The following is a 25,672-nucleotide window of genomic DNA, read 5'->3' as shown; positions in this document are numbered from 1 at the left end:
GGAGGGAATTCCAGGATTATGACCTCGACTTTGAAGGAAAGCAATATATGTGTGTACAGATCATTGAAAGTGGCAAGCCAGGTGGAGAGAGCAATTAATAAACATGTGGTGTTCTCAGTTTTATTAATAAGGACATGGTTACAAGGGCAAGGAGGTGATGTTGAACTTGTTACAACTCATGTGGAGTATTGTATGCACTTCTGGGCATCAGAATGCTGTGAACTCATTGGAGAGGGGAACAGAAGTCGTTCACACAAATGATTCCAGGAATGAGGATAGATTGAAGAGGTTCAGAATGTTCCCCCTGGCTAGAAGGCAGCAAAATCATGAGGGGGCTGGCTGGAGTAAAACTGTTCCCATTCACAAAAGAATCAGGAATGAGGGGGCATAGATTTAAAAGTGATTTGCAAAAGAAGCAAATGTGATGTCAGAAGGAAATGATTTAGCTCAGTGAGTATTTAAGTATGGAATTCACTGCCTGCAAAAGTGTCAGAGGAAGGTTCAATTGAAACATTCAAGAGGGGATTGAATAAAATATGATAATAATAGGGAGAAAGCAGGAGTTTGGTACTAGATGATTACGCTCATTTGCAGAGTCGGGGAAATCTCCATGGACTGAATGGTCTCCTACATTGTATTTCTGTAATTCTATAAAATTAAACTCAAGTAACTTTCTGGAGGGAAATGGAGAAGTTCCCCACGGTAGTGTTGTAACCCAACTATCTTCAGCTACTTCATCAATAACCTTCCCGCCACCATAATGTCATAAGTGGGGATGTTCGCCGAAGGTTGCATAATGTTCAGCACTATTTGCCACTCCTCAGGTACTGAAGCAGTTCCTGTTCAAATGCAGCAAGATCTCAAAAATATCTAGACTTAGGTTAACAAGTGGCAAGTAACATTCAATGGCATTACCATATTTGAAGTCCCCACTATCAACATCTTGGGGATTACTATTAACCAGAAACTGACTTGGACTCTCTATTCAATATAGTTGCTACAAGAGTGGGTCAGAGACTACAGTGGGTAACTCACCTCCTGACTCCCCAAAGCCTGTCGGCCATCTATGAGCACAAGTCAGGAGTGTGATGGAATTCTCCCCACTTGCCTGCATGAGTACAGCTCCACAACACTGAAGAACCTAGACATCATTCAGGATAAAGCAGCCACTTGATTGGCATAACATCCACCAACATAAACTTCCTCCACCACCGAAGCTCAGTCGCAGCAGTGTGTACTATCTACAAGATGCACTAACAGAACTTCACCAAAGCTCCTCAGACAATACCTTCCAAACCCACGACTACTTCCATCTCGAATGACAAGGGCAGATACATGAGAACACCTCCCACTACTCTATGCCCCTCACCATCCTGCCTTGGAAATATCTCACCGTTTCTTTGCTGTCACTGAGTCATTTTTTTTTGGAATTCCCTCCCTGATGGCATTGTGGGTCTACTTACAGCAGGTGGACTGCAGTGGGTCAAAAAGACAGCTCACCACCAACTTTTCAAAGGCGACTGGGTGGAATAATAAATACCTTCCCAGCCAGCGATTCCCATAAGTGAATAACAGACAAAAAATCCCACATCCTCACTGCAAATGCTGAATAATTTCCCTGTCATCAATTCCACATTGCAGATTCACACACCCAGCAGACTCACTCAAACTATACATTCTTGTGTTGAACGCTCGCAATGTCGTTACAAACCCTCCCCCACCTCCAGTCTCCAACCTCTCACGCTTCCACCCTGCTGTACACTCAACTCCCGCTGGCCTGAGAGTGGTATTGTAGCGCTGTCAGTCACCGAGGGGTGGGGTTTGCAGAAGGCGACACCAGCGACAGCTTATATAAGGAGGCGGAGGAGCAGCGCCGGGTGGTCAGTAGCTGTTGAAGCTGAGAAAGAGACATATAGAGAGCGTGTGTATTTGTATATGGGTGATATTAGCGAGAGGCGCACATCCAACACCGACTGAGAGCGAAAGACAGGAGTCTGAGGGAAATAGACACAACCACACAGAGAGGGAGAGAGACATATACACCACACAGATCTAAACAGAGGAAGGCACAATTAGATACAGACGTACGTACAGAGAGAGAGATACACAGACACACACACACACACACACACACAGTACTTTGAGGAACATGCCGAGGCGCTGCTCCAGGAAGGTGTTGTTCAGCTTGTTAGCTGCAGCTTTCACTTGCCTCCTGTTGCTGCTCCTGCCAGACCAAGGGCAGGGCCAGGCCGGCCACCGGGGGCTGGAGCTCCGGAGCCGTTCTCTGCAAAGCTGGGAGAGCCCCTGGCCAGAGGAAGAGGAGGCTGCGGCTGGAGCGCCGGAGCCGGCGGCCCGCAGCTTCAGGGAGTATTTCAGTGAGCTGAGCCGGGCCAGGGGCTCCGGGAGGAGGCTGCTGGAGCCAGAGCTGCCTGCCACTCCGCAACCTTTCCGGGACGATATCAGCGCCGGAGACCTGTTCATCGCCGTGAAAACCACCAAGAAATTCCACCGGGCACGGATGGAGCTGCTGCTGGAGACCTGGATCTCCCGGAGCCGGGAACAGGTGAGCCGGACAGAGAGTGTGAGAGAGAGACTCCGGGGGGTGGGGGTCATCTGGAACAACTGCTACACACTCCCACAATAGCCGTCCGATGGGCACTGGCCGGGGGCACAGTCTGGGCACTGGGGCTACAGCGAGAGGGCAGGGACTTGGTGCAAGTTGCCCAGGGAATGGGCACCGGGGATTCAGGTTTGGCACTGGGTGAGCGCACGGGCTGCGAGGAATGTGGATGGGGGGGAGGGGGGCGATGACAGAGTTAGGACGTGGGTATAAGGAGTCCAGGAAATTTGGCTCTGGGATTCAGGTTTGGCACTAGGTGGGCACAGATGCTGCAGTAGTACTGGGTTTGGGTGTATGGCACGGAAGAGATGGGCACTGGCTGAGACCGAGCTGGTTTTGTACAATCCTGCCTTTCCAACCCTGCTGCTGCTTGTGGCTACAATCACCTTTTGTCGAGTTTATTTCAAAGGCAACTGAGTTTGGAATCATGAGGTCGGCCGCTGCCCCTCTGTGCCAGGGATGGCATCAGCCACACAAGAAAGTGAAGCCTTTTACCTACACACCTCGGGGCCAACTGGCACACTCCTGCCAGCAAGGTTACCCGGTTTGAATTTGCCGGGTGTTCTCGCTCAGCCAGCGCACCTTAATGTTATGTCACTTTCGGCTGTTGCAATTGAAGTGTTTGTTCTCTGCTCCAGCCCTTCACCTTCCTCGTTCTCCCGCCTTTCCCACACCCCACCTCTGACTCCCTCAGTCTGTAGTTCAGCCATTGTCCTGTACTTCAGGACGTTTTTTGTTGAACTAAGTGCCAAGTGATGGGGAACAGGCTGCTTCATCTGACATTCTGTGCATGTTCTCGTGTCTCCACAAGCACACTTTGTTGGGGAGACTTTTTAACTTCACAGAATCTGCCCTGCAATGGCTCAGGTTCAGCTAATTGCAGATTAAAAATTAAGCCATTCTGATAGCGGCTCAGCATGGTAACGGTGCACTTAAAGTTTTAGTTACATATTTTAAATCACTTTAAACTATTAATGTGGGTAATCCTGGGCATTGTTAGCATTAGCATTGTACTTTTTGCATATTTCACTTGAAAATAGCATTGACAGTGAATTGTGTTGGAGATTGGGTTCATTTTAAAATATGCCCATAACTAAACCAGCATCGTCTTTGTGTTTTCCTGCTTTTCAAAAAAACTGAAATTCTAAGACATTATACTCATTAATAAATGATGTTGTCTGTGGTTACAAAAGGGGGGGAGGGAAGGTCCTGTTTTTTGTCCTTGTTAATGTGAGGGGAGAGAGAAGAAGGACACAATCTTTGTCTTTGCAGGACCCCTGGAGTCCTGAACTGAGGACTTCCACGCTCTGTCAGCCTTAACCTGATTAATTAGAGAGTTTAACAGAAACCAAAGGCTTTAAACAACTAGCCTGAGCTGAATGCAGAATTAGGCTGGGAGCAGAGGGCGTGGGTTTAAGTTCCCAGAGACCAGTGACAACTACAATAGGAAATAGACAGGAGGGGAACGTGAGTATTTGAGAGCTGCAAACCTTCCAGGTTTGAAGATTATTTGAGACAGTGCAGAGAATCCCTGCTTAGATAAACAAAGTTAAAAATCTCTCAACAGGTTTAATTGGAAGCACACTAGCTTTCAGAGCGATGCTCCATCAGGTGTGATTTTTAACTTTGTACACCCCAGTCCAACACCAGTATCTCCAAATCATAGATAAACAAAGTCATGCACTGTTTCCAACAGAGCTAATGATTAAATTGTGCTATCCATGTTGCACTTTCCCAAATAATTGTTTTCAAAAGATGGGATTAATATCTGAACTTTATACACAGTAAACGGGAAATGGAAACATGTTTGGTTCTAAACTTCATCCACTGCCTAACTCCCATTCACCCACGCACACCTTCACGTACACTCTCACCCCCACCCCCGCGGGAGTTGGGAGGATTGGGCCATGTAATGTGATTAGTGCCGGTGCTCACTTGGTTTGACTTGACCGCGCTTGTCAGTTGTAAATCAGACTCTGGGGATTTGACCATCATGCTTTCAGACCGATAGTTGCAACAAGAAAAGGCGGCAGAATTTGAACAGTTTCTGTGCCGTGGGAAGATACTGTGGGACAATTGTTCCCTTCAAGCCCTGACACTTTGGGAAATTACTTGGGCTAGGACCTTTTTTAAAACAAATTTCCTATGAGGTGATACAGATTCAGTAGGAATTTTGTGATGGTAGGAATAGAAGTTAGAGGGTCACAATTTGTAACTTTGCCAAAGCAAGTACATTGGAAATCATATTGAATTCCAGTCACTAAGTTTTGTATCTGCTGAATGTAGTTTGTTACAACAGCTTCTGCGTTGGAACACAAGTATTTAAAATATCATTAGTGTTGAAGGGGTTTGTTATGTACATATGCTTGAGGTACAGTACATCAATAGAATAGATCATCTTCCGTTAATATCACAGACTCAGTACAATTGAGAGGAGCTGCTTCATGTACGTTGCTGTGTTAATCAGATTAGAACTTTTGTTTGGACTAATCCATCGACAGAACCTCATTTAAATTGCATGGCTGATCATGTTTGAGTCAATTTCTCAACTGGTTATCAGGCCCAGTTGATTCTTTATGGATGTAACAATGAGAGATTCAGAATCCACAGCACTATCCAGCAGGAGCTGTTGATCTCATAAAATCTGAAAGATAGTCACGTACTTGAATGTTAGTGGATTTCTAAACCCTGCTCGCAAATTAACAAAAGCTTCACTTAAGCAAGTTGAAGCTCTGTGGTTTGACGTGACAGTCACCTTTTTAAAATATTCATTTTTAACTCTGTGATAGATTTTTGTTAGCCTGGCCTCTGTGATGCTTCTTAGCTTTGTGAGTGGTTCAGCCTGTATCCTGAGCTTGAGTGATTGTGGTTCAGCTCTCACGCTGTCTCCTTGAAGACTAACAAAGCCCTTTTCTAAAACTAGAGAATGGAACCCTGGCCTCTTGTGCTGGGCTTTCCATGGGAACGTAGGAGACGAAGCTGTGGATTTGGAAAGGAAAGAAGCGGAGGTCAGGTTGCTTGGTGATGGAAAGGAGTTCCCAGCTCACTGATGCTTGGAGAGTGACAGTAAACGGTTCCCACCTCCTCACGGCCAGACCAGCATTGGCTGTATTTTTAATGGCTACAGAGTAGATGATTTGGGTTGTGTTAATATAGTTGCAGGAGAAACCAGTGATATAACCACTTTATTGGCCTATTGAGACATTAAATTTAATGTACCTGCATAACATCGATAAGGTGTATCTGTCTTAGATGTCAAGTCTTCTGTGGGTATTGGTGATGGTCCAATTGCAATCAGTGATGTAAGCAATGATAATGATGTATATGGGCCTTGTACACAGTGTACTGCATTCTTTAAATCAAAAATGATAGTGGCCTATAAATATAAGCAAATAATAAATGTTTCATTATTTGAGGAAATATTCCTTCACTGCTAACTAGTGAAATTTTGAGGTGTGCTGGAAATTGCAAAATATAAACTGGAAAGGTATTGTGGTGACATATTTCTGCATAGTCAGAGGCAGTACTCAAACATTTGACTTTGCCATGTTGCCAAATTCTGACTGTTGCTAAGATATGGAATCATCTTGAAGAACATTTCATTCAATTTGAATATTGCAAGTCAGCGAGGGGAGAAAAAGACATGTATCTTTAAAAGTTTGTTTCCAATTAAGTAATGACTAAACTCACCTTCAGTTCCCATCCTTGATGTTTGCAGTCTCCCACTGGTTCCCATCAGCCTTGGTCTGAACGAGACTATCCAGTACATCATAGCTTGTTTGAACTGTTGTTGCTGAGTTCAAGCAGGGGAAGTGAGAGGTCAGTCACTCTCGACTCAGAAATGATGCATTACTTTGCTAGTCTCTAGAAACTCAGCCACTGGAGAAGCAGAGATTTTGGGGTCCAAGTATAGAAATCACCATGAGCTCCATGACAGGAATAAAAAGTTTCTGAGGATTGGCATACCAATGACCAGCAATGTCACTGTTCTATCAAACTCTGATTTAGAGATACTGGTGTTGGGCTGGGTGTACAAAGTTGAACCACCTGATGAAGGAGCAGTGCTTCCAAATACATCTGTTGGGCTACAACCTGGTCATAGAGATGTACAGCATGGAAACAGACCCTTCAGTCCAACCCGTCCATGCTGACCAGATATCCCAACCCAATCTAGTCCCACCTGCCAGCACCTGGTCCATATCCCTCCAAACCCTTCCTATTCATATACTCATCCAAATGCCTCTTAAATGTTGCAATTGTACCAGTCTCCACCACATCCTCTGGCAGCTCATTCCATACACGTACCACCCTCTGTGAAAGAGTTGTTCCTTAGGTCGCTCATATATCGTTCCCCTCTCTCCCTAAACCTATGCTTTCTAGTTCTGGACTCCCTGACCCCAGGGAAAAGACTGTTTGTTTATTTATCCTATCCGTGGCCCTCATAATTTTGTAAACCTCTACAAGGTCACCCCGCAGCCTCCAATGCTCCAGGGAAAACAGCCCCAGCCTGTACAGCCTCTCCCTTTAGCTCAAATCCTCCAACCCTGGCAGCATCATTGTAAATCTTTTCTGAACCCTTTCAAGTTTCACAATATCTTTCCAATAGGAAGGAGACCAGAATTGCATGCAATATTCCAACAGTGTCCTAACCAATGTCTTGTACAGCTGCAACATGACCTCCCAACTCCTGTACTCAATACTCTGACCAATAAAGGAAAGCATACCAAGTGCAGCCTTCACTATCCTGTGACTCCACTTTCAAGAAGCTATGAACCTGCACTCCAAGGTGTGTCTGTTCAACAACAATCGCTAAGACATTACCATTAAGTGTATAAGTCCTGCTAAAATTTGTGTTGAGATTTTTAAATCTAAAACTCTGGTTAGACGCTGTGGAATACTGTGTTCAATTTTGAACAGTGTGGGGGAGGGATGTAGAACTGAAGATATTGGGGTTTTAATTATGATTGAAGTTTACATACTCCCAATCCCTGAGGATAAAAGATTAAAGGGTAACCTAATGACGTTGTTCAATAAATGACTAATTGAAGGATTTGATAGGCTAGATAGTGAGCGTCTCCGACTAAAGGGAGAGTCCACAACAAAAACATAACCATAAAATTGTAGTTACCCATACCAAAAGAAATATTCCCAGAATGATGGTTCATCTAAATCCTCTGGATACCTGGCACGCGCACTCCCAGAACGCAGGTCATTTGAAAAAAACACCTCAAAAACATTGTCAACAAATATATGAAGGGGTGTAGGGCAAAGAATAGGTAAATCGAATTGAGGAGCCGATCGGCGGATCTAATTAAAATGCAGAAGCGACTTGCACAGGCTGAAGGATCCGATCCTGCTCCTAACACTAGCTTTCTGATTAGTCGTCCTTGACGGACATCTAAATGAAGCGAATAGTTGTCTTTCCTGCTGCACAGTTTTGTGCCCAGTTTTTCGGCGTTGCTGAGAGCTAATTGAAATGTGACTAAAGTTGAACCGTGGAGCTCTGAACAAGTTGCTTGTCGGGAAGGTCGGTCGGGTGCAGCCTGAGCCTCCAGGGCGGTTCTGCAAGCCTTTGCAGCTGCCACCTGTGCTGGTCCCACGTGGATCATCTGGACACAGTCTGCGGCAGCTGAGTCGCTGTTGTATTGTTCCTCTTGACTTCAATTCAGATGTGTGTTTTTTTTCAAATGTAAAAGTAATGGTGTTGGGTTCAGAAAGGAAGTCACGAGGAAACAGTGTAAGTTATTTTTGCTAAAGCTATGTGTAAAAAATGTAATTGAATTACACTGTTTTTGGATAAAGCACAGTGCGAAAGACACTCCTTATTATTTCCACTTGATGACTGGATGGTGGGCTGTGTTTACAAATCCCAGCAGTTAACATGTGTGCTGACTGCGTTTGTTTTATTGAATAGTGTGGCAGGAGGTGGGATGGGGCGAATTGTTTTGGAAGGGAACGCCTCCCTTGAGTCTTGCTGTAAAGCATCTGTCAAGTGTTCCTTCATTCTATCCATCAAACAAAATAAATTCCTCCCTCCTGGTTCACCCCATCTCCCCCACTCTCTTCTCCCCCCCAAGAGGGTGGTCAGTTCTGCACATCCCTTGGGAGGGATAGGCTCTATGGTCTTTTGCTCAGCACACTGCCCCCACCCCCTCTTCTCCTTCAATAAGCAGATTCAATGGAGGGGTTTAATAGCAGAAGGAGCTGGTTGTGGCTGCATTGAGTGTACTAACTCCAGTGAATAAGTTTAGTTAAACCAAGAGACAAAGGCTTACATCGCTGGAATGAAACAGCTGGTGGGATGGCAAAGGATAAAGATCTGGGAGGATAAAGGGAGTGACACTGGCAAATAAGAGCTTGAAGTCCCAGCTCCCAATATGAGTGGAAATCCTCATGTTTTTCCTGCCATCTCTCATGAACCAGTCTACTAGGATTTCTCCGAGCTGAGAGCATTGCAGTTTTTGTACCAAGTGCCCATTCTGTGTGTGTGTGAGCCCTCACGAGGCTATTTCACTGTGAAAGGGAGGATATGGCATGTATCACTATGACAATTGGGTTCTGGGGGCCATTGATAGATGGGAGCTGGAAGCCATACCAGTATCAACTAATGTACATTTATAAAAGTACTTTACACATTGGGTGGTAGGTGCCTGGAGCGCGTTGCCGGCAAAGGTAGTAGAGGCAGACATGGTAGACTCATTTAAGATGCACATGGACAGATGCATGAGTAGGTGGGGAGCAGAGGGATACAGATGCTTAGGAATTGGACAGGTTTAGACAGTAGGTTTGGATCGGCTCAGGCTTGGAGGACCAAAGGGCCTGTTCCTTTGTTCTTTGTTTTTGTTCTATATGGTTCAGCAGGTCACCATTCAAGCCACCTTCCCTCTGCTCTCACTTCTGTGATGTCTTCACTGATAATTCAGTCTCTATATTAACATAACAGCTATAAAGCACTGGAGATAGGCTAGGTGTACAAGACGCAGCAGGATGGTGATGAAGGGTTTTTGCCCGAAACGTCAATTTTCCAGCTCCTCCGATGCTATCTGACCTGCTGTGCTTTTCTAGCACCACTGTAAGATGCAGCAGGAGCCATACCATGGTAATAAGGAGCAGGAAGCCTCTTCACTTCCAACTGGCAAGTTCGAAAAGGATCCCTTCATTGCATTTGTATAGCACCTTTAACATAATGAAAAGCTTCACTGCAGTATGAAGAGGCAGAAATGCAATGTTGTACACTGTGTATGCATATAATCAACCAATTTGAATTTGCTATGGCACACTTCCAGGGCAGGTGAGTCTTGATAACCATCAGTCAGAAGGTATTGAAAGGTATGTTTTGCAGAGAGTTAAATGACTCCAGAGGCTAGCTAGGTAGATGTAAGAAGTGTTCAAAAATTGAGTTTAGATGTCTCGGGCGTTGTTAATTGTAGGACAAAGGGAGTGGGGAATTAGCAGTGCAGTACTCTTGTGATAAACATAATGCTCGAGAAACTCAGGTTGGGCAGGACCTCTGTAGACTGACAGAAATAGTTAATGTTTCAAGTCTGGTAGAGTAGTCTTCAGTACTTTTGGATGATTGTAGGTGGGGTGGTAAAGTTTATGGTTAACATTGAAAAGAATCTGTGAAAGTTCGACTGTTATTTTCTTTAAGTCCAACCTCCTACTGAATGCAATTTGTTTAAATTTGAACTTGCACCTCAACAGTCCTTATGTTGATGTTTGCATTCCTTTCCTGGTACCTTTCTCAATGTCTCTTTGGCAGTTGGAGCCCAGTGTTCTGTTTACTGTGTACAGTATAAACACTGATCCGGTGGATCCAAGATCTATCTCAGGCCAGATCAGGCCAGTTCCAGCTCCTTTCAACTGGTTTAACCCCCAGCAGGCTCTTTTGCCTGAGCAAGTCATCTTTTATCTTTTCAAAAAGAAAAGAGCACTTTCTACTGACTGTTTACCTTGTGGAAGCTGGAATGTGCAAAGCGTGCGGCAAAATGAGCTGATGGTTGTTTGAGCAAGTGTGGCAGCATCTGGAGCCTCCCCTCTGCAGCTATCAATTCACCTGTCAGAGACTGGGAGGAGAGCTGAGGCATTCGGCTCCAGGCTTGGCGTGTGCAGCAATGAGCTGAGGATCGACTCGGCTTTCACTAGGCACGCTCTCCTCCAGCCCTGAGGCACACAAGTGTCAGCAAATCAGCAACAGCACTACAGAAAGCATCAAAGGCAGTGTGTAAAAGAAAAAAAGACTGCATCAAGAATTTGAAGCAATCTGTTGTAATGTACAATCCGACCCTAAAGGCCAGTGAATTATGTACATTTTTTTAAAATTCTACTGGATCATTGTGGTGTTTCCCCCCTTCTCAAGAAGTATTTAATTTGGTTGTGTAGTGAATTTTGTGATTGCTGACATTGCCATTGTAAATCTCTCTAAGAAACCTTCCAAAATATCATCCTGCTCCAGCCAGCCTGCCAACTGTCTCATGCAAAGCTGGGATTTTGCATTTTGTCACCAAAGCTGTTAGGTTACTCAACTAGAATTTCAGCACACAATATTGTCATATTTGTCTTAATTTGTAGATAGGAGGCGGCACTGGTTCAGTGGTTAGTGCTGCTCTGTCTCTCCGTGATTGGGACCTAGGTTCGATTCCACTCTCTGGTGATTATATGGAGCTTGCTCATTGTTTGGGTTTCCTCTGGGTTCTGATTTCTTCCCACAAACCAAAGATGTGCAGGTTGGGTGGATTGGCCATGGGGAAATGCAGGGTTAAAGTGATGATGTGGGTCTTGGTGGGCTGCTCTTTTGAAGGTAGGTTTGGACTCGATGGGCAAATGGCCTTGGTTCCATACTGTAGGGATTTTATGCGTGGTTTGCTTGGCTTCACATTTTATTGTGGCCTGTTTCACCAACATCAACTCTGCTCTTGATTTGCAATCTGCCACAATCCTAATTAAAGGGAGAGTCTGAAAATAACCCAGATTTTAGTAGGATCCAGATCCCAATCCAACCCAAACCTAGATTGTAAAACTGTTTCAAATGTTTGCCTTCCTCCTGAGCAGTGATATGTCCATGTTTTACATGGACCTTTTTATTTCAGCTTTGCTAAGCTTATGTAGCCTGCACAGCCTTCTGTTTTTGAGCTTATCCACAGAAAATGACTTCCTGCCTTTTTCTCAGACCTGGCTGACTTCATTGTTGCTAGTTCCTCCAGTGTGCTTTCCTGTCTTGGCTGCATTGTTTTCTCTCAGCATTCAATGTGTAATTCCCAGTTGGAAGAGAAGAATAGGCTCCAGGGTGACAATAGTACCAGAAAACAATGACTATTTGCTTCTACACAAAAGTATCTTGTGAATGGATTCAGGTAAAATGAAAGCCCTATTCTTCTGAAAGAGCTGGACTTGTGGAAGTGTGGCTGTATTAAACAATTCTGTCTTGCAGAAGGAGTAATAAAGCAATGTGAGCCACACATTAAGCTGAGGGCAATTTTTATGCCACTGACTGAAGTAAAGGCTATTGTGTGGCAGTTCACCAGAAGTGTAGGTTCAACTTAATGAGAGTGTAGTTTCATTCTTTTGTGTTGGTATTTACTATGTTTATTTGCTCACAGAATTGTAACACCCAGGGAAACAGGCTTCAACTCTGCAGATGACTCCCACTTTCAAAGGTGTAGATGTGCCAACAGCCCATATTAATGCTTAAGGGCAGGAACGAGAACAAGAACATGCAGGCACAGCAGACAGTGTTTAACTCAAATCCTGTGCACTCAATCTATGATTGAGCTAATTATTGTTGATTAATGTGAATGGTAACCAGTCTGTTGGTTTCCAGCATCTGCAGTCATTGTTTTTACCTAGTTGATTTTAACCCTGCTGCAGTAGAACCAAGTAGGCTGGAGTGCGTAGCATCAAATTAAACTAAACTTGGATGCAAGAAAAGAAACAGTGTAAAATGACACATTTTTGAAAGTTTTTTTAAAAATGCAATTAAAGCAAAATACTGCAGCTGTTGAAGATCTGAAATAAAAATAAGGTGCTGGGGCAACTCAGCACATGCAGACAGAGAGACTGAGTGAATGTTTCAAGACAAGAACAACTGAAGAACGTTTGATACATCAATTATATGAAATGAGTTCCCCTGTCAAGACTGCTGTTTGAAGCCAGTTTCCTGGCTTGCTACCGATGCGGAAAATGCTTGTGCAGAGCCAGCAGGAAGGGCAGCAATGGGGGAAGTGATAACTGCAGAGTTCAGAAGCAGGCTCCGAAAGGGCTGACGTTGCAGCCCCCAGCCCTGCCCTTCCCTTCCTCCCCAGTGTCCTTGTAGGAGCCAGGGACGCTCCGGCTGCCTTCCACAGTGCAGACTTGAGGACCACGCAGCCTTTCCTGCATTTGAGAAGTTGGCAGCTGGATTCTCTCTGTTCAGCATTGTGAGCAGGAGGTGAAAGCCATTCACACAGCCTCCACTCTTCAACAGATGGTTGGAATCTCATGAAACAGCCTTCAGTATTTTTCTTCTTGGATTGAGAACTGGATGCTGTTTGCTCTCAAGATTTTGTTGCCTTTTCTTGTGTACTGGGTTTCCAGCCAAACAGAATTTCTTTTGCAGGAAAATTCAGATGATCCCTTTGATTTGCCTACTTAAGCAGCTCAGTGCAGCTTTCCTTTTCTCTCTTTGGAATTGTTAGTTGAACCCAAATCATGCAGCTCTGAATTGTGCCTGGATACATCTGGTGACAATTGGAGCAAGCCAGACAAGGTCAGTTTCTGGATTTTTCCAGGTCCACATTTGGTTACCACCACAGAAGATATCAACCTATCAGAAATATAGAAAAGGTAAATTAATCCTTTTAAGCAATATAGTCATTTGAATCCTCAATTATCTGACAACAAACCAACACTGATATTCTTCACTTGACTCTGGGTGGCCATTCCAATGGGTGATGCACTGCAGATTTATCAACGATGTTTCTTAATCAGCTTGTTCATATCTTTGAAGTGTGCCCTGAATCTGGGGCTTTTGGCCCAGAGAGTAGGCCATTACCATTGTGTTGCAAGAGCCCTCAGTTTTCTCTCTTTTTTTTAAAAAAATTCATTCTTGAGATGTGGTTATGACTGGTTCGGCCAGGTCTTGTTGTCTGTCCCTAGTTGCCCTTGAAGGTGGTGGTGAGCTGTCATCTTGAACCACTGCAGTCTATGCTGTAGGATAGACTCTCCATCCCTTTTAAAGAGATGAGTCAAAATTGTGAATCAATGACAATGAAGGAACCGTAATACATTTCCAAAGCAGGATGGTGCTTGACTTGGAGGGGAACTTGCAGGTGAAGGTGTTCTTTTCTAGTTGGGTGTGGTCATGGGTTTTGAAGGTTCTGTCCAAGAATCTTTGGTGAATTTCTGCAACACATCTTACAGGGTATATCATGCTGCAACTGTACGTCAGTTGTGGAGGGACTGGATGTTTGTGAATGTGGTGGCAAATAAGTGGCTTGCTTTGCCCTAGATGGATTCAAGCATCTTGAACATTGTTGGAGCTGCACCCATCCAGACAAGTGCGGAGTATTGCATCACACTCTTGACTTGTGCCTTGTAGATGGTGGGCAGGCACTGTGGAGTTAGGAGGTACTCTTTGCAGTATTCCTAGTCTCTGACCTGTTCCTGTCACCAGTGTTTGTGGTGAGTCCAGCTGAGTTTCTGGACAATTGTAATCCCAAGATGTTGATAGCAAGGTATTCAGTGATGGTATCACTGTTGAATGCAAGGGGTAGTGGTTAGATAGTCTCTTATTGGAAATGGTCATTGCTTGGCATTTGACATACCCAAATATGCAAGTTCAGACAGCAGTGTCAGGTTAGCAGTTGGGAGGTCACTGGGTCCATTGTCATCTTTCTTGATTTAAGGGTGCTGAGACCAATTGGATTACACCATTCTCCACACTCAACAAAATCACCCAATAGTAAACAGCTGGATAGATGCAACTGAATCTGGATTCTTACGGATTTACACAATTTAGCAGCATGCCAAGCCAGTGGGAGATCTATATTCATATTAGTTGCTATATGGACCTCAGAACTGGCATGATTATGGGTGGCAGGGTGTTCCTTAAGATTGCTCAGTGAATCACCTCAGGTGACCGTGTGCCTCTGACATTCCCCATTGTTCCAATCTATTTTGCATGCTGGTCTGTGCACCTTTCATATGCAGGTGGCAGAATGGGTGGGCATGGGCACATTAAAGCTGCCTCCATTGTTAAATAGTTTCCCAGCATTCCAGCTGTTCTGGTTTGCACCTGAGGATTGGCCATTTGCACAAGTTATGGGGGACTGCTGGGTGTCTGGTAAGTAAGTTACCAAATTCTGGGTGAACAGGACAAACTTGAAGGAGAAATTTGGAAATAAGTTTCCAAAGCAAAGCTGATGTATCCTCAGCACGGAGGTACCATGTAAACATGTAGCTTTAAGGTGGCTGCCATTGGTTTTATTTACCCATTAGTTTGTTTTAAACAATTTGGCATTAACTATATTTGTACATGATAAACGGATTAAGCACTCCCAGGTAAGAATGAAATATTGTGAAATGTTATAGCTGGTCTGGCACGTTTTCCCTTTATCAACCTGTGATATTTGCAGTTGGAAATTTTTAGAATTATCAGGATCGACAGAGTGCGCGGCAGTAAGGGAAGGGTTAATTCATAAACAGCTAAATCTTTTCAACAGTTCATCCCACATTCCGTCAGTTTCCCCCATCAAATAAGGTCCACACATTGCCGCTGTGTTACTGATCCAAACACAATGTGCATTGTTAGGTGTAAAGCTGGTAATGGAACGAGCAGGTGGCCAAGACTTTAACTAAAGTGCTGCCTTCCTCCAACACCACCCGCCCTCCTGTCCCCACCCCTCCCCTTCTCCCTTTTGTGTAAATTGCTCAGCTGTATGCTAATCGGTTAAACATGCTTTTAGTTTCCTCGCTGGCGACTTCATTCAAGCGCGGAATCCTCGCCATTGTGAGGAGAGTTTACCGAAGCCCCTGCGTGCCTTGAATACACAGGGGCTAGTGCAGCAGATTTATGCTATTAGTTCCCCCCCCCCCCCCGGTCACTTGTTTTGTTTGCTTTCCCTCCCTCTGCCCCGTATCGGTGTGCTCCCTGAGCTCGACAGATGGTGCTGCAATCCCCACCCCTCTTGAGGTATTTGTCTTCCCCCCCCCCCCGTGGGTGGGGTGAATCCTCAGCTGCCTTGCCTGGTAGTCAGTCTCCTCACGGCCACAGCTCCCAGCTCCACCCCCACTGCAAACCCAGCGGCAGCTCGCATTCTGTGAGCCGCCGCCTGAACTAGCCCCTTTTATTCAAACAGGGAGGTGAGCGGCTCGTGGGCTGGAAGACGCAGCCAATCCTTGGCCCCCGGCCAAAGCCACATGAAAGTGAGTGCTGGGCCGCGAGTGACTCTAGGAGGCCATGCAGTTGTAGAGACACGCCCGGGCACTGGGCTGGCTAAGTATGCCTAGCAAAACACAGATGAGTCGCCCATAACCTCTGCCAGGTGGGGCCTCACCCAGATGGTGAGTAGCTCTTTATCCACTGAGACGGAGAAAGAAAGCACTTATGAGATTTCTTAAGACTCACTTCGATCGTCTTGGACTTTCATTTTTGCAAATAAGCTAACCTTCCTCTTCAAGTTTTATATATAATTTTAAGAGTCTAGATTGCGATCAATGGATGGTTAACATGTTGGCATTTTAGAATGCTGGCTCTAAGGCCATTTCTAAGAGAATAGCTGTGCTTCTGGATGACAGGCTTCGCTACAATGGCCTTTATGTTAAGGGAGCCCAAGGGTCACCTCTGCTCTTTGTCTGCAGTTAGCTCCAGGCTGGGATGCTGCAGTGCTCTGAGCAGGTTGCTATGGAGAAAACTCCAACAAAGCAGAGAGCAATACAACAGCCCTTTATGTGGGGTGGCTTCCTTCTCATCGCTTCTCCCCCACCCCCTCAATCCTTCCTCTTCTTCCCACCCACCCTGCATCCCCATCCCCAAAAGCACCACCTTCCCTTCCCACCATCCCCCACCTCACATTTTCGAGCTTGTTTGACTTGTTTAAGCAGCAGTTTGGAATAAACTTTGCATTAATCAGTTGATCCCAGCCTTGGTAATGCTGTGAATAAAAGCCAAAGCTGTCGAAAGGGGAATGGACAAAGTCAGCAGGTGGAAATGGGCAGAGATTTGTCTCTTGTTTGGGGCAGGGGTGGAGAAATATGTCAAATAACAATATTTGGACACATTGTATAAATATTCAGTGAAAGTCAGGATACACCAGGTTACCAATCTGTGTAGTTGTCAACAAAATAATGGTTACCATTTTGGATTTAGAGAATTTACATAACTAAATGGGGCAAAGTAGTTGAGGGATAAGTTGAGACTTAGATGTAGTCAAGTGCTCCATTTTCAATTTCTTCACCTCTTCCAGTAGCACTGCCACAGAAACATGAAGCCCTTTAGAATTAATCAGCCAGCTTCTTCAAGTAGATTTGAAATTCATTGTGCCCTTTGTTTTTATCCCCAGACATATATTTTCACTGATGGGGAAGATGAAGAGTTGAAGAGCAAGGCAGGTAAGCCATGGGAACTGTGTGGGGATATCACAAAAGATACTTGCTGTACACCTTTCTTTGTGTTGGGGAGTTGGCAGGTGAGAATGAAAACCTATCGACCCCTAACTTGATGGGCCCAGCAATGACATTATAAAATGGATTGTTAACTGAGATCAATTCAGCAACAAAATTGCTTTTAATTTACAACAAAAGCAGCACGGCGACAACCTTTGTCGATGAGCCTTCTTTCCAATCCAGGTAGTAGAGGCTTGTTAAATTGGTGAAACTGGTTAGATCCAGGAGTGAGTTAGCAGACTGGAGTCTGATTAAGTTGTCTGGTCCTCCTTGTGATCACTGATAAAATCTGGATTTGGCTCCAGTGGTGACCTGTCAGCTGTCCCAGGGGGTGGGGTAAAGCTGTGAAAGCCCCTGCTTTTTGAGCTTCCAAGTGTGACTGTGATGGATAGTTGTCAGTGTTTCATACCTCTGTCCCTATTGAGTGAAAACTTTCCCACTATCTGCCACCTGCTACAAGGGATGCCCTTTCATCAAATTAATTGAAAGTGGGAAAAGGCGAGGACGGAAAATAAAGAACTGGTTGCTATAGGGATTCTGGCTGTCCTGAGAGAGCAGGAAAATGTTTAAGGGGTTGGGTGGAAGGACGCAGAGTGCCCTTGCAGGGTGACAGCATCTGTCTGCAAATTCAGTTGTGCTCTTACCAAACACTACAGCTCAAATCCTTGTAAGCCACATATGGGGTTGGATTTGCACAGTGGGGAAAATCCTAGACCAGTTGGAGGGTGGCAAGTGTTTTTCGTGCCTCTGAAGTTTTTACTCCATTTTCTTTGGTTGGACAGTTTCAAAATATCACATCCTTTCCAAAGCAGTGTTGGAAGCCAAATTCTCATTGTTTTTGGCTCGATTGTTTGACCCCAGGATTCCTGAATTGTTTCTGACTGAATCTGACATACTTCTGGTGTGCCCTGCTGTTGTTCTGCAGCTCTTGACTTGATTCTGTTGAGGATATTGTTGCTAATGTGTTTCCTTTCTCCTATCCAATAGCAGGCCACGTGGTGAATACAAACTGCTCAGCTGCTCACAGCCGGCAAGCACTTTCTTGCAAGATGGCAGTCGAATACGACAAGTTTATTGAATCAGGGAAAAAGTAAGTAACAAGGGGGAATTTTAAGTTTTTTTTGGGGGGGATGCAGAACAGTGTAAATAAATCACGTGCAGCTCATCAATCTATCTAAAAGCCGAGGAACTGCTGGAATGCTGTAGAGGCTTCAACATAAATGCCCCCAAGAAAACTTGAATCTGGCAGGGCCATCTTCTCACCGTTGAATGCTGACTCCAGTATATGTGTGATAATTAAGTGCAAACAAGTCTGTGGGCTCTCTGCCCAGGACGTGGCCCTGGGAGTTTGAGCCCAGGACATGGCCGTGGGAGTTCAAGCCCATAGGTGAGTATTAACTACAAGGACAATTTACTCATGGGTTAAAGTCACCCACAGGATAGTGAAAGTCACCCAATCCTGGAGAAGAACCATGGAAATGACGGACACTATGGGAATCTGGTTACATTCCAGACAGACTATCGGATTTTGTGGTGTAGGATGGAATGGATGACCTGAGCCCAGTTTGAGCTCGGCTCAAGCCATCATGAAAGTTCAGGAAGTGATTTTAAGATTTTGGAAATATGTTCCTGTCATGTCGGCTGCCCAAAACCAATAGCCTTTCATCTTTTCGTGTCCACATTGAGTGTTAAGGCTAGTCCACTCCCAGCCCTCTGTTTCTCCCATCCCACCCACTGCCACCAAGTCCTCTCCCTTCTGTTTCCCCCACACACCCCACCCACATCCCCTCTCTCCTATGTCCCTCTTCAACTGTGCACCCTACTGTTCATCAATATCATGGTCATCTTGCATATATTTTGGACTGTATGTATTATCAGGATGTTCAACTGTGAGGGCATCGCAGTTAAGATTGATCATGTTTCCAGTTTGATTCCTGCCAGAGAGAATGCAGTTTTTGGGAGTAGGAAAGCTCATTTGATTCTTATCCCTGCCCAACCGCCTGGCTTTTTTGGGACTATTTGAGCCAAGACGGAGTTGCCATTGAGCATTGAGGCTATCACCTTGGGAAATCTAGATCACCAATCAACCCACAAATAACTGGGCAAGTTGGATCTGTCTTGGATATAACCAGACCAACTGTAACATTGGTGAGAATGATGTTTTAGCTACACCCTGTCACCATCCTGCACAGGCCGTATCAGTCCATGATCTTCGAGGGTACTGAGTATTGGGATTGAAAATGACATGGGCATGGGTCAGGAAACAAGAGGTAGTATGAAAGAAAGAGGTGGGGGAGAATGAGATTGTAAGAGGGCAAATCGGTGGTGGGGGGGGTGTGGGGGTGAGCGGGCAGATGAGTGTAGCTGAGGTTAGAAGATTATGGAGGGGGTGGAAAATGATAAATGAAAGACCAGGAGGGTGAACAATGGTAAACTATTGACACATAATGTTTTTGTCTTGTGGTGCTGTTAACTGATGCCACCCTGTTGTCTTGCAGATGGTTCTGTCATGTTGATGATGATAATTACGTGAACACCCGAGCCCTGGTGAAGCTCCTTGCTCAATACCCCCACACCCAGGACATTTACATTGGGAAGCCAAGCCTGGATCGCCCCATTGAGGCTACTGAGAGGATCAGTGATAATAAAGTGGTAGGTGTGAATCTTCTACTGCATGTGTGAGGGTTAATGGGATTTCATGCCTCTGATAGTGCTGTACTGAGGGAGTACAACACTAGTGTTAGCTGAGATTTTTTGTGCTCAGGTCAAGGAGTTAAACCATTTTAACTCTGGGGTATGAATGCTACCAACAAAATCAACTAAGCCTTTGTGAAGGAGTTTGCATCCTGACTCATCCTCTCCTTGAATATGGGGTCACTTGGGCATCTTGCTCGCTCTTCATGTTGGTGCTTTTGGCACTGGGGGAGGGAGGACATTGTGTGGTATGATGTTGTTCAGTGAGTTATTCCAGTATTTTCTTGCAGCGTCCAGTGCACTTCTGGTTTGCCACTGGTGGAGCTGGATTCTGTATCAGCCGAGGGCTGGCACTCAAGATGAGTCCGTGGGCAAGGTATGAGCTGACAGTGACCAAACTTACAGAATTTTGCAATTTGCAGTAACATCTGTAGCTTGTTTTTGACTGGGATCATTTTACTACTAAAATGGAGTTTGACTATAAATAGTGCACCTTTTAATTAAACTCCCAACTAAGGACATGAGAAATATATTCCATGCTTGCTTTATGTTTTGAAAATTAGACTTTAACCATGACTAAAGAAAACATTTAATTATCATTCTTGGCCATAAAAATCTATGTAACTAACGTAATTCAACCAGTTTTTAAGATGCAATTTGAAATCAAACTTTGTTGTGGTCCCCGATCCTTGACCCGAAAGCTGGGGATTGCTGTGTTGAATAGGTTGCAATGTGCCTAACCCTAACCTTATTGTTTTTCCCAATTCTCCATAGTGGAGGTCACTTCATTAACACTGCGGAGAAAATCCGTCTTCCTGATGATTGCACCATTGGTTACATTATCGAGGCCATTCTGGGAGTGAAATTGATTCGGAGTAACCTGTTTCACTCTCACTTGGAGAACCTGCAACAAGTAATGAGGGGTGACATTTCCAACCAGGTACATGTCAATCAGCTGTTCAGTATTTAAATAATCAGTGAAGAAGCAAACAGGGTCTTTAACTGGACTGGTCTGTATTTCAGGTTACACTAAGTTATGGCACGTTTGAAAATAAAAGGAATGCCATTAATCTGAAAGGGGGCTTTTCCATTGAGCAGGATCCCTCTCGGTAAGTGAGAGATCCCATTTTGATGTCCCTATGCTCCTGCTTACTGTATTAAAGTTTCCATCATTCATTCCTGTTGTCTTTTATCAATTTGCTTCTACTTTGTGGAAATGTGCTCTATGCAGAAACTTATTCAGGAAAACTCGCCTTTTATATTTAACCCACTCTTTGTAATTGACTCACTGTAGGACTACTGAAGAGACAAGTATTGATTATACTGAACCACCCTTTAACTTCATGCTGTATCTCCAAGTCATCCCTTAATATCAAAACATGGCTCTTAATTTGAAAAAAACAATGTTAGCAGGAGTAATGTCAGGTATGGGTAGGAACTGTTCACTAGCCAAAAGCACATATTACAAATATTGGTGTGCACAGCCCATGACTAGACTGTCATTAAAATAAATGATGAGAACCTAGAGAGCAGCAACTGTAACAAAGCACTATTCCCACCCACTATTCTGGTTGGAAGGGATGGCATGGGGAATATAATTGTACATTTAGTACAGTCAAGCATTGAGAATGGCCACGTATGGTGAGTTTAACACAATTTTTCCATGCTACGATTAGTCATTTGCAACTCTAGCAGAGGTCTAGCTCAACTGGTATCACAGCAGCCAAAGCAAACAGATCACTAGAAAAAAAGAGCCAAATGCTTCTGCTGAGCTAAGAGCGATAGTGGATCTCTAACTTATTGAGATAGTGAATTCTGCTGGAAATTTATTCTTTGAAAGGCTGTGATGGATTTGTTTAGCAGCACAAGTTGATAAAGGTACAAGAGGAAACATCTGTCACCCATTCGAAGCTCAATACTGTGTATTGAGTCTTTTTATTAAACGGTTGTGAATAAATGAAAATGAATATATAATGAAAACTAATTGCAAGGCATTCTAACTTTTAAGTGCTGCAAAAATTATTTCTCATGCAATTGTCCTAACTTTTTTTTTTGCTCTGATTCTGTCTAGGTTTCGCTCAATTCATTGCCTCCTGTATCCTGATACCCCATGGTGTCCTCGCAATGTTACTTATTAACTTCTAACCTCGTCCCATGTAACCCTGGTATCTGAAGGGGATGTGGGGACCACTGTATGTCTGGCTGTGAAGCTCTTGTGTAGCTGTACTAATGCACATTGCTGGGTGGTAAGGCTGCTGTGCGGCCTGGATGTACCGATACCTTTAGTGTCTCCCTTCTGTTTGCAGTCGTGTATGGAACAAAGCCATGTTTTGAGTCCAAGCAGAATAGGAAGCAACAGAAGGCAAACAGACATCAAAGGATGTGTGATTGTGTGTCATGTAATTAATTTTTCCCCGAGTGTGAAATTGAAAGTGTTGCTGATGTATCGGCGAATCTTTAGGAATGTAAATGACTCCTCCTTTAGCCAGCTTTAAATATTCACTGCTTTCCCTGTGACATGCATTAGGATCATGTCAGTAAACTTAGGAAAGCTGCCTGTTGAACCATAAATACAGATGCTATGCAATGTGATGAGGTTTCAAAGGTTTGATTACAATTGATGCTAAAACATGGGACTGAACAAGTCTGAAGAATGCAGAGTCATTTCCAAATTCTTAGGCTTGGAAAATAATTTTGTCTCCGTACCGCCTGAAGTGCCAGTCAGGATTAAACATAATTGAGATCTCCTTTCAAAAAAAAAATTCTCCATTTTGATATCTGCATTCGCACTCGTGTTGAGATTATCTGTGGTTAAAGCTGGTGTTTAAGACTGGCTACTGGAGGATCTTAGACACGGCCTCTGATTATTGCTGAGGCTTGTCTGTACGTGAAAGCACTTTTTCTCCTTTCAAAATCCGATGGTTTCTAATGGTCTGGAAAGGAGTTGGCTGCTTGTGATACACTTCTGGGATGAATTTGGAAATGCGCTGCACTGACAATTAATGGAATGCTCCCTGAGAAATGGGGTTTGATTAATTCTATTACTTTGTAATGTTTTGCCATTTCAAATTAATGTTTTGAAATAGCACTTCATTGAAAGTGGCTGCAAAACAGTGTTACACACTGGAATGTTTTACTTTTGAAAATTTATAAGATCACTTATTTATAAATCCCAAAGGAGTTTTTGTTTTGCATCAAGTCTCAACATTTGGTTCAAGAGAGTATATTTTTGGTTTTAGAAAAAAAGTTTAATTTTTCACTTTTTTTTAAAAAAAAATTTGAACACTACTTGGTTTTCACTGCTCTTTTAACCTGCCCACCCTTTTTAATTGAAGGCTGGATCATGCAAAGCCACTTACATTATCAGAACCACTGTCTAGATTGACAAAGTATTTAACCTGAAGGAGGCATCAGAAATGCTCTCAATTACATCTTTCACTTGTATTTGTGCATCTTCACGGCTTGTAATTGATGATGTAAGTGGCTGGGGAATTAGAAATTGCAGTGCTGGACTAGCATTCCCCATTGACATCTAGGTCATGGAGATTACTTGTAGCATGTGCCACCAGTTGAGAGCAACTTGCGCTGGGCAGATCAGAGTTTAGGTTTGATGGGTTCCTGATCTGTAAGACCCAGTTCTAAACTTGCTGATGTCTCTACTTTTAAGTCGTGAAAACCTATTTAAGTTTTTTCAATCATCTTTTAAGTTAAAATTGCATCCTCCTTTAAACCTTTAATTTGCCTCTTAATGACTCCTAGATATGTGCCACCCCTTTCTTCTTGAGTTCAGTGTAGGGGAAGGAATAAAAGGTACAAATTATCCCATTGAGTGTGTAACACTTAGAGCAGCGAGTGTCAGTCATGTTCTGTGATCATGACCCATACTGGGTTATTTGCATTGTGTATATACTTATCTGGACAGGATTTACTGTTCTTTTGTATGGCTGTATATATGAAACGATTACTTAATAATCAGATCTTCCTGATGTGTAAAAATGTGATGTTTGAACTCTTAGAATTAATTGCTTATTTATACTCCAGTATCTGGAAATAAGTGACTGTAAAACACTGTAAATACAATTACTGGCACTTGGGGTGGACCCTGAATGGTTACAATGAAAGCTGATGGATACCCATCCTTTCCTTTCTAATAAAGGATCTTATTGGTTGGAAATGCTACCTCCTTGTCTCATTTCTTGATAATCCTGGGGAGAGTCTCTAATGGACTCTGTTGCTTTCTAAGCAGCTCTGCAAATTGTACTGAGGCTTTTACTGTGTAAAGGTTCAATCAAATGCATTCTGGTATTTGGCATGTTCAGAGAATAAAGAAACAATGCTGGAAAGCAGTGTCCCCTAATATGTGCCCTTGCAAATCTGATATATTGTTCAAAGTTTAATGTTACAGTTTACATTTCATAGCTGAATATTCATTAATTATCTAATTTGACTGTACCTTATGTGGATATTCCACTTGACCAACTTGACATTTTTGCAAAACCACTTTGCTAAAATTGGCAGCATTAAAGCTGATAACAGCTATAGGGGAGGTAGTATCACTATACCAAAAATCCAGAGGCACAGGCTGTGGGGAAACTGGTGGAATTTATAGTCAGTTGTTAAATATGGAACTGAAGAACATGAAATTACATCTTACAACTCATGTTTTGCTGTAGTAGGAAACCCAATCTGTTCAGGGATGTTCTTTAGGGAAGGAAATGGACAGTGCTCATAAAAGCTGAAAAGGAATGAAACCAGACTAATGTCCTCTTCATTGGAAATGATGACAATAAACAGCCCTTTCGACCTGAGGTCAACTTGCTATCATCTGGGGGTTGGTGCCAAAATTGAGCTATCTCAGACTAGGCAAGCAATAGACTGGCATAGGTTTCACAAATATGACTGTCTCGCAGACAATATCCCAGGTGGCACTTCAAAGTTGGGGGCTGAACAAGTTAATTCTCCTCCATTTTGAACACCATTTGGACAAACTGTAGAGTAGCATGGGCACAATGTATGCCCACATGGGGCACTTATGTTTAGCACCAAGTGCCTTGGCAGCTCCACTGTTGCTTCAGCTGGTAGGGCCCTGAAGGGCATTGTGATTAGATTGGGTCTGGTAGGATTTGAGGGAACCAAGAAGGGGAAGAAATGTACTTGACATTTCCCTCACCAGTCTGGATCGTGGATGCATCTGTCTTTGACATCATTGGTTGCAGCAACCATCAGATTCTCGTTGTTAACATCTAAGTCCCATCTTCACATTGAAGCTTCCCTCCATTCTGTTGCGTGGCGTTACCACTGCTCTCGATGAGCTAGACTAACCAGACCTAGCAATTCAAAACTCTGCACCTGTGAGACGATGTCTGTTATCGTCAGCAGCAGAATTGTATTCAACTGCAATCTGCAGATGGATCGATTGGTTGACAGACAAACAAAGTGGAAATTAGTCTCTTTACAGGTGACAGGTGGTGACCAGTGGGGCACCACAGGAATTCATGATACGGGATATATGTAAACGACCAAGATGAGGCAACAAAGTGTAATTGCTGGTGATACCCACTAGATGGAGTTGTGAGGTGGATGCAAGGGCCTGTGTTGTGACCTGGATAACTTGAGCAGACAGATGCAGAATAACATGAGTAAATATAAAGATATACACTGTAAAAAAAAAACAGAAAGGAAGAGTATTACGTAAATGTGATATCTTGGAATGTGGAT

General features: G+C 43.8%; 2 protein-coding genes across 2 annotated transcripts in view; one reads left to right on the top strand and one right to left on the bottom strand.

Annotated features, from left to right (window-relative positions):
* Positions 1 to 1,888: 1,888 nt before the first annotated feature.
* On the top strand, positions 1,889 to 24,128 carry lfng (LFNG O-fucosylpeptide 3-beta-N-acetylglucosaminyltransferase). Its single transcript, XM_060840922.1, has 8 exons — positions 1,889 to 2,563; positions 17,158 to 17,206; positions 18,248 to 18,350; positions 19,759 to 19,912; positions 20,245 to 20,330; positions 20,729 to 20,894; positions 20,978 to 21,063; positions 22,026 to 24,128. The coding sequence occupies exons 1-8, from the start codon at positions 2,150 to 2,152 to the stop codon at positions 22,090 to 22,092; spliced, it is 1,125 nt and encodes a 374-aa protein (XP_060696905.1). The 5' UTR covers positions 1,889 to 2,149; the 3' UTR covers positions 22,093 to 24,128.
* Positions 12,196 to 25,672, bottom strand: part of chst12a (carbohydrate (chondroitin 4) sulfotransferase 12a) — a 178,026-nt gene continuing 164,549 nt past the window's right edge. Inside the window, exon 5 of the mRNA XM_060840918.1 lies at positions 12,196 to 13,421. Within this exon, the coding sequence (XP_060696901.1) occupies positions 13,305 to 13,421 (117 nt within the window). The 3' untranslated portion in view covers positions 12,196 to 13,304. The remainder of the gene's footprint in view (positions 13,422 to 25,672) is intronic.

Source organism: Hemiscyllium ocellatum, chromosome 20 (genome assembly GCF_020745735.1).
Source record: "Hemiscyllium ocellatum isolate sHemOce1 chromosome 20, sHemOce1.pat.X.cur, whole genome shotgun sequence".
NCBI lineage: Eukaryota > Metazoa > Chordata > Chondrichthyes > Orectolobiformes > Hemiscylliidae > Hemiscyllium > Hemiscyllium ocellatum.
The sequence above is the reverse complement of the archived record's forward strand: the minus strand, read 5'-3'. Positions and strand labels throughout refer to the sequence as shown.

What these genes read in the sequence shown, in the direction of transcription:
- lfng (XM_060840922.1), top strand. Translation starts at nt 2,150, where the DNA reads ATGCCGAGGCGCTGCTCCAGGAAGGTGTTGTTCAGCTTGTTAGCTGCA. An exon ending in TTTATTGAATCAGGGAAAAA is followed by an intron (nt 18,351 to 19,758) that starts GTAAGTAACAAG and finishes GTTGTCTTGCAG; the next exon opens with ATGGTTCTGTCATGTTGATG. An exon ending in GGGGTGACATTTCCAACCAG is followed by an intron (nt 20,895 to 20,977) that starts GTACATGTCAAT and finishes TCTGTATTTCAG; the next exon opens with GTTACACTAAGTTATGGCAC.